At 40.1% G+C, this 14,285-nt stretch overlaps 2 protein-coding genes across 9 annotated transcripts in view; both read left to right on the forward strand.

Moving 5' to 3' along the window:
• The window catches only part of LOC137249764 (reticulocyte-binding protein homolog 1-like), a 319,862-nt gene that overhangs the window by 143,038 nt on the left and 162,539 nt on the right, over positions 1 to 14,285 (forward strand). The gene's annotated exons all lie outside the window — the stretch shown is intronic.
• Positions 4,160 to 10,990, forward strand: LOC137249765 (uncharacterized). The gene is made up of 2 exons (XM_067781644.1): positions 4,160 to 10,702; positions 10,816 to 10,990. The coding sequence occupies exon 1, from the start codon at positions 4,614 to 4,616 to the stop codon at positions 6,927 to 6,929; it is 2,316 nt and encodes a 771-aa protein (XP_067637745.1). The 5' UTR covers positions 4,160 to 4,613; the 3' UTR covers positions 6,930 to 10,702; positions 10,816 to 10,990.

The following is a 14,285-nucleotide window of genomic DNA, read 5'->3' on the forward strand; positions in this document are numbered from 1 at the left end:
ACAGGGCGATATCATTATCACAACATCAATTATAATTGTGTGTTGCAGATCAACTTGTTTGTTGTATTGTATCGAACATTGGTTCGAAAAGTTCGTCACGACCAATGCCCAGTGCACCACATAAAAATATACTTAGCGTCGATGTGCTCTGACGAACCAACAAAGTTAATTGCTTGTGAGCGAGCGAGCGTAACTTAAAAGCCCAGGTAAGGCAATCACTAACACACCCACTTGATATTGTACAATTGTAGGTACACATATAGGTATATATATATAACTGGAATTAGTGAGCATGCACTAATACTTGGAAAACCTGCACATGCGCAGAACGAAGGTGGCGTTCAACTAGTGGAACAGAGAACTACTAGATGATGTTAAGGCAGAAATCATACATACATACATGCAGAAAATCCAATGATGCAAGCTATCGCACAACCAGTATGAATGCTATGCCAAACTAGTCTTCATCTGTCCTTGTTTTTTTTTTTTGTTCTTTTTTTTTACAAGAAACTGGTAGATTTTTTTTGCTGCATTCGAGGTATAGTAGATTTCGATCATATAATAACAATCCCAAACCGGATCGGATTACCAAGAACAATCTCTGTCCGTATTTAAGATGAGATAGCCTAGATACGCCAGGGAAAGAGGGCGAAGCACCCGACAGAAAAAAGTACCAAGTTCGAACCCTAAGAGGAGGATATGGGGAAATATAAAAGTTTAGCTTTGGTTGTTTGCTACTCAACGACCGACAGTTACGTAGATGATTTATTTATGGTTGACCCAAATTTTCAATCAACTTTTTGTACCAGTACAAATTTATGCTGGTATATTCCTGTTTTTTTGTGAAGCAAATTTGGATGGCGTGATCTATGACGGTATTTCTCATCTCTCGATTCAAGTAAAGAAGTCATTGTCTGATCTGACTGTACAAAAGTATAATAAGAAGAAAAGAAAATAAGAACAATGTCTAACGGGAAGATCAGGCGATGATGCCGTTTGACTTATACCTAAGGAGAGAAGATATGGAAAACGGGAAAACTCCCGGTAGAAGCAAAGGCTTTGAAGGCGTAGGCCAAAGATTAAGTTTTTTAGTTTTTTGAGTTGAAGTTTGGATGGTGAACGTCGTCGGGTTTAGCGCAACGGATACCGCTACCAACTCTGAAAGTAAAGAAACTATTTTTCCTAAAAATTCACGAATTCAACTGCTTGATGATCGAAATCAAGTTTTAAAGTCAAAATAGCTTTAAAATGTTTAATACAGAACGTGTCCAGTTACATTAAAGGGAGTCTATGTTGCTGTGTCAAAATAATTGATTGTGAAAAACTGAAAAATCAAATACCAATTGAGGTGTTTGCCATTTATCTCGTATTTAAATTATAAGAAAACCAGAAATTGTATTTACTGAATTGGCGAAGTGAAAAGTGCATTGCATGGAAAACTGGCAATAGAAAATGGGCACCAATGGCTGACACCTAAAAGCAATGTGAAAGAAAAATAGTTGGAACAAACACATCACAAGCATTCCATGTGGCGCAGTGGCAGTTTTGAAGTAGACATCGATGAACTCATCAGCCGCCTACACAGTGACTATATAATGAAGGCGATTTAATGTCCGTGTCCGGAATTGTACAATATGCATATGCCATACTAAATGATAAAAGCGAGCGTGCGGAAAAGAATGGAATTTTGTAAAAACTGAAACTAAACCTTGATGTATTAAATGAATAAAGAGGCCAATGAGCACACATAACTTTAGAAAAAGTGAAACGAAAAATAAGAAGGATTTTTGAATAACATCATCACGCGGGTGAAGGATCAACCGCAACATATATCAACCCTCCAATGCCGAGATTCCTAACAAACGTCGAGATGGTCAACATATTGCTTTCCCGATAATTAAGATTTAGAGTTAAATAATTTTAATGCTGTTTCACTAAATTTTCTATGTAAAATATCTAGTGCAATATGATTACGAATGTAGAGTAGGGTGGTAACCATTTTCTTTTTCCGTCCTACGATTATTCCGCGATAGCTTTTTTTGCAATTGTTAGAATTTAGAAAGAAAAAAATATAAACTCGCACTTTCTGTATAAAATTTTAAGTGTTGATCTCGTAGTTAATACCGTAAATAGCCTCGCCCTCTTAAGTGCGTTAGTACATTTTTTTTTGTATAATTATGTCTAAGCCGCCTTCACAAATATTTAGACGGCGTCAAAATATACGTATGCGCAGCCGTGCGCGGCGAAGTGGAAGACACCACTGCCATCGTCGACCACTGCCATCGTCGTCAACGATATTTGGTCAAACCAGTCAAGCATTATTACTCGGCAACCGCGGACGCGCTCTTGTATCTATTTTTTTCTATTTTTAAATAGTTAAAGTCAAAAGCTAAAGTTTTAAGCAAATTATCTTCTTTCCATATCGTGGACAATTTAAAGGATACTCTGTGAAGTTGAAGTTTGTGAAGAGTTGAAACTAATTTGCAATTGTTAATTATTAGATAATTAAAAACTGAATTATAACTTTTTATGAAAAAAACATTATTCTTTTATTTTCGGATTTGAGTGTAGCGAAGAGAGACCCAAGTTTTTTCATGGTCCTTCGCAGCCATCTTTGGCCCACCCTTAAAGTGATAATAAAATTATATAAATCGAATTTTTCGTTCGTTTAAAAAATAGACAATAATATAAAACCAAAGTGCAAAAAACTCATAGTGTCAAATTTAATAGCTACTTATACATATACTTATTACATATATACATATATACAAAAATTCAAATTAAAAAAAAAAATTCAAAAAGGGAAAAATTTGTCTTTAAAACACAAAAGAAATCATCATAAGTGCCGTTTTGATACAAACATATATTAATACAAACACGTATATGCACACAAAAATTGTTTAAAAAAAGATTTTTGAAAATCAAAAAATAAAAAAAATTAAAATTAAAAACCATCTTTAATCAGCAACATCAACCAGCTAAAAGCATCGCCAAGCGAGCAACGATAAGCGATCAGGAAACAACAACAATATAAGCAGCATTAATCATACAGGAATCGGTGAGTAGGCAGTTTTTTTATTTTTCATAAAAAATATAGAAAATAATACAACTTTTTTCCACAAAAGTTATATTATTTTTGTAAACTGCAAAATCATATATATATCCACATATATACATGAATATTGCGGAAATTTTCTTACCGTTGGTTTTACTGCAACTTTTTTGCAACCAAAAATTGGTAGAAAATATTCCGCTATACCAATAGGCAAAATCCGCCAATTATATATATATATATATATACATATTTCTAGTGGTATTTAACCAACAAAAAATTGCAGTTTACTTGCCTACTCAAACCCACTGTGCAAGAACAACATCGGCAAAAACTTCTTCTACAGCTGAGTTTACCCCCGCACAGAGCGTTGAACTTGTCGATACAGTTCAACTTCTTCCAAGTGATTTTTTATTGCTTGCCAGCATATATAAAAACCATAATATTCATACGTACATACTTACATACATGTACAAATAATTTCAAGTTGCTTTTCCAACGTTCCTATTTCTCCACTCTGAGAACATCATACGTGTTTACTCACACGTTCAAGTCGCTCTTCCAGCGACATTCTCCCAGCACATAAGCTACATTAGCAACGAGAGCTGTGTACTGCTGATCAAATTTCCCAACCTCTCTCCGATTTGCAATTTTTTCATCTTTCTTTGCTGCACTCTCCCAACAGTGCAATCAAGCGCACTCAGCTTCACAAAGAAACGCGACATTAAAGCGACGAAGAAGCGAATCAAAACAAACTCTTCTGTTTGTAAACATAAACAGAGAAGCTCATCTGATTCACGTGCATACGTTCGCACAAACAAACATATATACATATGTACGTTTGTATATTGCGCATGTACGTTTGTACTTATTCTGTCGTACAAAACTAAGTTTGAGATATTTTCGTCCCTATAGGAACTTTTTAAAAAATATCCCTACAAACCTCAATTATTATTATTTTCTAATATATACATACCTATATATACCAGTAATTTACAAATACACGTTTATTTCCACACGTATATTTACACGTATATATTAGTGAAAAGTGTTTGTGATTTTTTTTTTTTAAATTTTATACATTTTGTTTTTACAAAACATTATACATACTACTAAATTCCGAATTTCGCGGATTTAAATCATTTAAGGAACGTCCCGTTGTCCGTGCTTGACTCTATTGTTCAAAAAAAAAAAAAAAAAACACAAACACCGCCACCAATTTAAATTCCATTTATTAAATTTCTGTGGCACGAAGAGTTTTCCATCTTCGAATTTTGCGAACGTTCTCTGAGCGGACAAATATTTTATTCGGTTTTTTTTGGTGAAAACCCAAAAGTTTGCATAAAATGCCTCTCAGTCCCCCAAAAACGTCCGAAACCGGAAAAAAACCAAAAGGTGGCCCAAAGGAAGAAACGGCCAAGGAAAGGTCAACATCCCCCCGCCAGAAATCCAAATCTGTTGACCCATCCGCGCAAAAGTTCATAGCGGAAAGTGACAATCTGATGGGATACTGTGCAAAATTCAACGAAGCACCGATTCAGGATCACAAGAATCGTATCTCATGATAAAGGACAAATCACTAGATGATTATTGGGCACGACTTCAATCGGTTTACGATCTGGTTTTTTCGAAACCAGACGAAAGTTTCCCTGAAGACTTCAAGAGTTCAGTGCAAGGCAAACAATGCGCCTGCCTTGATACGTATGAAGTGACTAAAGCAAAAATTGCCGATCAACTTTCATTGATCAAAATGATGGCAACGCCGAGTCCACCACCCCGCGTGGAACAACCCCCGGCTGAGGCAAATATTTACCTCAAAGTCCCAGCATGCGACACGGAGACCTTTTATGGTGGCTATGAGGAATGGCCCGCTTTTCGTGATATGTTCACAGCGGTGTACATTAACCACCCAAGGCTCTCCCGTGCTCAGAAATTGTACCATCTCCGGTACAAAACGCACGGCAAAGCCGGCTCCATCGTCAAGCGATATGCGTTGAGCGATGATAACTTTGACCTTGCCTGGGAAGCTTTACGGTCACGATACGAAAACAAGCGTATCTTGGTTGACAACCAGATAAAATCCTTACTGACTCTTGCCACTATTCAATCCGAAAACAGTGAGCAACTTCAGAAATTGCAAAATACAATCAACAACTGCCTATCCGTCCTTCACTCGCAAGGAGTTACGACAGACAGTTGGGATCCGATTCTGGTGTACATTTGTTCATCAAAGCTCCCCGAAACAACACTGTCACTTTGGGAACAATCTCTCTCTTCTCGAAGAGATCTACCCTCATGGTCACAAATGAACGACTTTCTCATCTCGAGATACGAAGTCGTTGAAAGGGTCAATAGGCTTCAACCAAGCAAACAAAAGCCAGTCGCTCATCAAAATTCTGCGCAAAACAGGTCCTTCAACAGGACGCAAACCCTTGTGGCAGAATCTAAAAAGGAAACTTGCCAATGTTGCAACTCCCCGCACCTTATTAGATTCTGTCCACGTTTCAAGCGAATGTCTGTGCAATACCGGACAAAATTCGTAAACCAAGCTAAGCTGTGTACAAACTGCCTTAGCAGCACTCATATCATCAATGAGTGCACGAGCAATTGGTCATGTTCGACATGTCATCAACGGCATCACACGCTGTTGCATGCGAGCCCACAAGCTCCACGTTCCACCCCGCGAACGAATGCACCAAACGTGCAGCACACAACTGCTGAGTCAACATCTCCCGTTCGACAAACGCAGAATAGCTCCGATTCTAGCGAGCTACCGTGTTGTTCAAAACACGCACCGGTTCAATCATTGCATGCAGCCAATGATAACAAAATTCTTCTTCCTACTGCTATGGTCGCAGTCGAACACGAAGGGGAATTATTTCAACTAAGAGCCCTTATTGATCAGGGCTCGGAAAGAACTTTCATTTCCTCGAAAGTTCAAAAACGGTTGAAACTTCCATTCGAACATTCAAAGTTCGAAATCTCTGGCATGGGTGGACAAGTCGTACAAAAGTCCTCCAAGCTTTGTCCTTTGACACTGGTTGCATCCAAGGCCATGAAAAGGATAAAGGCTCATGCCATTGTGTTGCCGCAATTGACAAAAAATCTGCCAACATCCACCATTAGTCGCAAAATCTGGCAGCAGTTCAAACTCCTTGAGCTCGCTGACCACAGTTGCCACATACCAGGTCAGACTGACATGGTCATTGGCAGCGACATACTTCCACAAATTCTGCTGGAAGGTATAAAAAAGGTGTGCGGTAGCATACTTGCGCAACAAACCATTTTTGGTTGGATTCTCAGTGGTCCAATAACTGAAAATGTTGTGTCATTCTCGACGCAAGTCCAAGCGTCAAACGAGACCCTCAGTTCTCAACTGAGAAAATTTTGGGAAGAGGAGGAAATTCCACAACCTCCACAGATATCCCCCGAGGATCAAGCGTGTGAGCAGATATATGCAACAACCACGACACGTGCACCAAACGGTCGATACATTGTGCGACTTCCATTCAAGGAAGAGTTTCCTGAAAAACTCTCCCTCGGCAAATCCTGCCCGGCTGCTCTGCAGCAGTTTTTCAGCATGGAGCGATGGCTTCAGAAAAAGGGGGAGTTAGGTACAATGTACAACAATGTGTTGCAAGAATATCTCGACCTTGATCACATGGAATCTACCGACTCATGCGAAATAACTTCGAATGGCAAGGTCTTCTCATTTTACTTGCCACATCATGCGGTAGTCAAACCAGATAAGGTCACCACCAAAGTTCGTGTGGTTTTCAACGCCTCTAAAAAATCTGGGTCAGGAAAATCTGCTATACTCTGGTCCAACTCTCCAACCAGATCTCATGCTACTAATTCTACAGTGGCGCATGCATAAGTATGTGTTCAATGGAGACTTTGAAAAAATGTACCGTCAGATCCTTATACACGAGGACGACAAAGATTTTCAGCGAATCCTATTTCGCAAATCGGCCAACTCCAATGTTAGCGATTTCAATCTAAAAACGGTTACATTCGGCGTCAATTGTGCACCATATCTCGCTATTCGTACGTTGCATCAACTATCCGATGACACGAAAGCGACATTCCCGTTGGCTGCAACAATTCTCAAGACGCAAACGTATGTCGACGACATCCTATCCGGAAGTCATACCATCGATAACGCCACTGAATCACTCGTTCAAGTGATAAACGCCCTAAAATCAGCTGGTTTCATACTAAAGAAACTAACGGTTAATCACCCGGCCATATTAGAACAGTTTCCGAAGGAGGATCTTCTAGACTCCAACTTCTTAAAATTTGAGAGCACTTCCAATACCAAAACTCTTGGCATTCGATGGAACGCGCTCACGGACAAATTTCCATACACCATTCTGCCGGAACACACCCAAAATTCGGTCACAAAGCGACAAATTTTATCTTCTGTTGCAAAACTTTTTGACCCGGCAGGATGGCTGTCGCCAGTTATGATCCAGGCCAAGATGCTTCTCCAAGAAATCTGGCTGGATGGCAGCGATTGGGATGAAAGCGCCAAGCCCGCAACATTATCAAAATGGCAACATTTCGCAGAAAATCTGCCAGATATTTGCCACATCGAAATCCATCGACTGGTTAATGTCGTTCCAGGGCAAGACACTCAAATCCACGGGTTCTGTGATGCCTCGTAAAAAGCATATTGCGCAGCGATTTACATCCGCACACATGTGGACAACCAAATAAAATCTTCTCTTTTGGTTGCGAAAGGCAAAGTTGCCCCCATAAAAACTGTAAGCTTACCCCGCTTAGAGCTATGTGGTGCAGTCCTACTCGCAAAACTGGCTTCAACTGTTCGAAAACAGCTCGACTTACAAGCATGCAACATATTCTTATGGTCAGATTCTGAGATTGTACTAGCTTGGCTAGAGAAATCTCCATCGACCTGGAAAACTTATGTGGCCAACCGTACCTCTCAAATTCGAGAATATCTTCCTAGCGGCACCTGGCGCCACGTATCTAGCCAAGACAACCCTGCTGATCTTGGCACACGTGGTTGCAAGCCGCATGATTTGATAGGCTCTTCACTTTGGTGGCACGGACCACAATGGCTTTCTTGCCACATTTCGGCATGGCCAAAGCCGAAAGCAGGTAGCGCTTCTCCACCCGAGAAACGCAAGGTCGAAGCATATCACGCACTCGAGGAAGAGGACGACATTCTTCAACGTTTCTCCTCATACTCTCGAGCCCTCCGTGTGATTGCATACGTGTTCCGCTTTGCGAACAATGCCTGCAACAAATCCAAATCGGTGGCAACAACACATAATCCCCATCTGACGTACAAAGAGTTGCAACATGTGAAAACGCGGCTTGTGGCAATGGCACAATCTCGCCATTTCGGGGCGGAAAAGAGCGCCTTACAAAACAATATGCCAATAAGCAAAAAGAGTTCCCTTCTGGCGCTTGACCCATTTCTGGATGGATACGGGCTCCTACGTATCGGTGGAAGATTGGAACATTCTACAATGCAATACAACGAGAAGCATCCAGTAATCTTTCCTCCGGATTCAAGGCTCTGCCAGTTGTATCTGGAGTTTTTACACCGCCTGCTTCTTCATGCAGAAATGCGGTTAATGCTCCAAATGGTGAGGCAAGAGTACTACGTACCAAAACTAAAGCCTCTTATAAAGAAATGCATTTTTCAATGCAAATCTTGCACGCTTTTCAAACAGAAAACGCGCACGCAAATAATGGCAGCTCTACCACCTGAGCGCTGCAATTTCTCACTCCCCTTTTCCACAACAGGAGTAGACTTTGCAGGTCCATTCCAAATAAAAGCATCGGTTCTGAGGTCGACCACTATCATAAAAGGGTACGTGGCTGTATTCGTCTGTTTTTCCACAAAGGCAGTACACCTCGAGCTATGCTCGGACCTTACTACTGAAGCCTTTCGAGCAGCATTCGCCCGATTCGTTGGCAGACGAGGTTATCCCTCAAAAATGATGAGCGACAATGGTAAAACGTTCATTGGCGCTCATCGCGCACTCGAACGCGACTTCGTTAAATTTCTTAACGAATGCTCTGCGGACATTGTACAGAAATATGCCCCTCAGGGAATAAACTGGCAGTATATTCCACCCAGCGCCCCTCATATGGGCGGCTTGTGGGAATCCGCAGTAAAAAGTTTTAAAACCCACCTCAAAAAAACCGCTGCATCCCACAAGTTTACTTTCGAAGAATTCACGACGCTGTTGGTGCGTATTGAAGCAGTTCTCAATTCGAGGCCTCTCACCTCACTATCCCAGGACCCAGCTGACTTCACAGCGCTTACTCCGGGTCACTTCCTTCGAGGTGCACCGCTATTAGCCATTCCTGAGCCAAACGCGGAAGACCTCCTGGATAAATCGATGGGAAAAGCTCAAATCGCTTCATCACCAATTCAGTCGACGCTGGAAAGAGGATTATTTGAAGGACCTTCAGAAACGCTATAAATGGCAAACGCCACAGCGAAATCCTCAACCAGGCGACCTCGTCGTAATTAAAGAAGATTCACTCCCACCCACCGAGTGGCGTCTGGGACGAATCGAGAACGTTCGCCTCGGATCTGACAACCATGTTCGGGTTGTAGAGGTTCGCACCCAAAATGGGCTTGTCATGCGCCCCTTAGTTAAACTGTGCTTTCTTCCAATGGAGCACTCTTCGAGCACAGCGCTCTAACTTATATACGTTTCCCCTGTATAATCAAATTTCCGTATCATCCGCTGTATCCAACTACTTCTCGTTTCTCTCTCTGCTCTTATGCTTTCAGGACGACACCATCATGGCATCTCGACCAGCATCTCCACTGGCTCCCACAGCAGAGACCGATAACTGCCTCCAGTGTCGGCTCTGCCACCGCTACCACGCGCTGCGGACCTGCCCGGCTTTTAAGGCGATGCGGCCACCGCAGCGTGCTACCGTGGCCAGGGCACAGGGCTATTGCTAAAATTGCTTAGCCCTCACGCATACAACGGGTGAATGCGACTCCCGAGGGTCGTGCAAAATGTGCGGTCTGGCGCATCACACCCTCCTGCACAATGGACCGAAAAGTCAACGTGGTCAAGGAAAGGTCCCAACACAGCAAGCATCCCGGAAGCCGAAACCCAGGCCGAAAAAGAAGAATGAAGAGAGAAAGTCCACCTGCGCCTGTAGGGCACAAAAGGCGCACCCTGCGACCAAACCCGCAGCAACCCCAAAACCAAAACGGACGGTCAAGCGCGCGATCGCGCGCACCCCAGACGGCCTGCAAACGGCGCAAGGCCAACGGCGCAATACCAGTCGCGCTTTGGATACCACCATCCGCGCCTTGCAGGAGCTGCAGAAGGTGCTTACAAGCACTTCCCTGCAGGGCGGGCAGGATGTCTAAGCCGCCTTCACAAATATTTAGACGGCGTCAAAATATACGTATGCGCAGCCGTGCGCGGCGAAGTGGAAGACACCAACGAGCGACCACTGCCATCGTCGTCAACGATATTTGGTCAAACCAGTCAAGCATTATTACTCGGCAACCGCGGACGCGCTCTTGTATCTATTTTTTTTTTTCTATTTTTAAATAGTTAAAGTCAAAAGCTAAAGTTTTAAGCAAATTATCTTCTTTCCATATCGTGGACAATTTAAAGGATACTCTGTGAAGTTGAAGTTTGTGAAGAGTTGAAACTAATTTGCAATTGTTAATTATTAGATAATTAAAAACTGAATTATAACGTTTTATGAAAAAAACATTATTCTTTTATTTTCGGATTTGAGTGTAGCGAAGAGAGACCCAAGTTTTTTCAATTAAAACCATTAGATTTACTAGTGATGCCTAAATAGGCATTCTAACATGTTGCCAGTGTAATTTCCAAATTAATTGCAGCACTAGCAGACATGGTCGCTAGACATGATACATCGAACTTACAACATTCTCATCATCGTCGCTGAGCTCACCGTCGCATCGATGGAGACCAAGTAAGTAGAAAGAAAAACAAGTTATAATTCAATTACATACATATTGTATTTTTTTATAGTAGAAACATTTGTCGACATGTTAGGTTAGGCAAATATATGTCATTCTATGGGTAATAATTAGGTGAAAATATCTCTTTTTGCTTTGACATTTTGACCCGCGATTTAAAATCTAAGTTTGATTGCGTTTGATCATAAAGTTAACACACTCACAACCTGTTTCATTTACCTGTGGGCGAGTTCGTGTCTTTAGTCTTTTAGTATGCTTATTTTATTTTAGCACAAAAATCGAGTTGATAACTCAAAACATAGCCCATATATTGAGGGAATTTGCAAATAATAAGATTTCCCAAAGAAATTTACGAATGTTTCAAATTAAAATTTATATAAGTATATATAATGCTATTATTATAAACAGACCAAACTATCGAGAGCTCGTATATTCGAATATTAAATATATCGATTAATTATCTATCTTTTAATCTTAGGAAGTAATTGGCTTTTGAATAAATTGATAAAAAATACCTAAATACTGAGAATAGGATGGATTAATTTTTTTTGTTATATTCTTGCCTTCAAATTACTTGATCTAATAATGTTAGTTATTATTATTATTTCAATAAATGTAAGAAATCTTTGTAGTGTAAACTAAAAATGGATTCCTGATTCTTTTATTCTGATGACGAAATGTAGGGAAAGGTTAGTATACCAGGTTTAAATGTTTTTCTCGGGTTAATGTACGTAAAGTCAAGGTACATTAACAGGTTGGGTGGGTAAAGACGAGGAGGGAAAATGCCATCTTTCAAATCCCTCCGTCGCTGGTTGCTATGAACCTTTTCGATTCCGCTGTTGTAATAAATTATTTTTGTTTCGCTGCTTGAGTTTCGCTGGTTTTTTTTTTTTTTTGTATTTTTATCTACGTTCATGAGGTAAGTAGTGTTAAATACCCTGCATACAAATTTTGTTTCGTACGAATTTCGCTGTATGTGACCGAGACAAGCCCACTCCCATTTCCCTGAGCCAGACCGTAGCATAGCAAGGTATGCAGACCCGTCTCGGAAGCATGCGCCTGGCCCTTTTTCATTAGTAAACGGCAGCATTCGGGAGAAGTTCGTTACAAGGACATAACATGAAGTTTGGTGTTCCAATGATGTGGACTGAACCCTTTAACCACGACCAGTGCTATTTTTGCGTGATAGACCTTAAAGGTAAAACGAGAAAAAAGAGGAAATTAATAAGTTATCCAAATGTGGCATCAGCTAAAAAACCAAAACTACATGACCATACCTTACCCATACCTAGGCCGCCTATAAGTTTTGAAGCCTCAAGCGAAAGTGACTCCGAAGCAGATAATTCAGACAGTGAACAAGAAGGAGAGGTCCCACATCGAGTCTCACAAGCCGAACTTGGTCAGAGATTTGAAATTATCGAAATTTGATAGCGACGTTCTAGGATCTCGTTTGCAGCAATGGGGCAGCCTGGGCCCTTCGACAAGTACTTCCAAATTTCGAAATTAACACAAGACTTTCTCTTCTTTTTTTACTAAAAGTGAAAATATTTGCTACTGCAATGATGTTCAAGGTTTATTTGAAGCACTAAAATTAGAAAATAAAGTGGATGATTGGCGCTTGTTTATAGACAGTCCGAAGCATAGTTTAAAAGCAGCATTACTCCATAAAGGAAATTCGTTACCGTCAATACCAGTGGCACATTCTGAGAATACTAAAGAAACTTATTTAAGCATATCCAATTTACTTGAGCGCATTCAATATAAACAATTTAATTGGAAAATTTGTGCGGACTTAAAGGCAAGCATTTTCGGTGGTACAATTTAAAACAAATAGTATATGAACTATATCCCAGGCTGTAGCTATAATTCTCGGACTTCAAGGAGGTTTCACTAAATATTTCTGTTTTCTCTGTCTTTGGGACAGCCGTGCTCGAGAAACCCATTATATTCATGAAAACTGGCCACCAAGAGCTGAGTACGAACCAGGTGCCTTCAATATCGCAAAGCCTTTAGTAAATCCCCAACGAGTTATTTTGCCAGCACTTCACATCAAATTGGGATTAATGAAAAATTTTGTAAAGGCTTTAAATAAGGACGCGCCATCCTTCCAGTGCCTAACGAAATTTTTCCCTAAAATAACTCAAGCCAAATTAATAGAAGGTATATTTGTTGGACCGCAAATTAGAAAGTTGCTGAAAGACGAAAATTTGCGAATCATTTATCACCAGTAGAAGCAGCGGCTTGGGACAGCTTTAAGCAAGTCGTTAGTGGATTTCTTGGCAACAACAAAGATCCCAACTATAGAGAGATGTTCAAAGCCTTGTTGAAAAACTACAGTGCTATGAAACGCAACATGTCCCTCAAAATGCATTTTTTGCATTCACATTTGGATAATTTTCCCGCAAACATAGGTGCTGAAAGTGATGAACAGGGTGAAAGGTTTCACCAAGACCTCTTGATTTTTGAAAAGCGTTACCAAGGTTTTTGGAATGAAGAAATGATGGGAGATTATTTCTGGACAATAATACGGGAGACAAACCCCCAGAAAATTATAAACTGGTAGTTAAAAGTACCCACGTCCCTCACTATTGACCACCACGGTAAAATCGCTCAATTTGACTTTTTTTAGATGTAGATATGTATGTATGTATTTAATGTTGTTGTCGTTGTTGTTTTTTACTGAATTGCTGATTTATACTCATATTATTCAATTGAATACAGTTTAATGTGCAAACATATGTCTATAATAAAACGTTATAAAAAAATAAAAACGTAGTTTGAATAAAAATTGTCTCTATAAAAAATTTTAGGATAGACGCTTGCAAGTTAACGGGGCTATAGTCTCAACGGCACGTCTGATTGTTGTACTGGTATGCTTAAAATTTTCGTAATTAAATTACCTACAACATAGGAGGGCTAACTTTTTTTCGTCAATAGAATTTTTCCGATTTTAAAGTGGTTAAATCTGAAATATTGTAAAAAATTGCATTTTTTTTCAACATTTTTTGAACGTTTTTTGGAATGGCCAAACTACTGAAGATACTTAAGGGAGGTGAAGGCAAGAAATGTTTATGGGAATTAGTATAATGTATAATTCAACAGTTTAAAATGAAAAAATGAAAACTACAAATTTTTGCCCTACCTATATGAAGTAGTATTCTGCAAAAATGGGAATTTTCATATTTTCGCCAATATCTCGGAAACTAAATCTGCCACAGGAAAATGGAAGTCATATTCGGAATCAGGAGAAAAGTTCACTATAAGAAA

Source organism: Eurosta solidaginis, chromosome 4, assembly GCF_040869045.1.
Source record: "Eurosta solidaginis isolate ZX-2024a chromosome 4, ASM4086904v1, whole genome shotgun sequence".
Lineage (NCBI taxonomy): Eukaryota > Metazoa > Arthropoda > Insecta > Diptera > Tephritidae > Eurosta > Eurosta solidaginis.

Bases quoted from the DNA above. Each gene is read 5' to 3' on its own strand.
- LOC137249765 (XM_067781644.1), top strand. From the start codon at position 4,614: ATGATAAAGGACAAATCACTAGATGATTATTGGGCACGACTTCAATCG.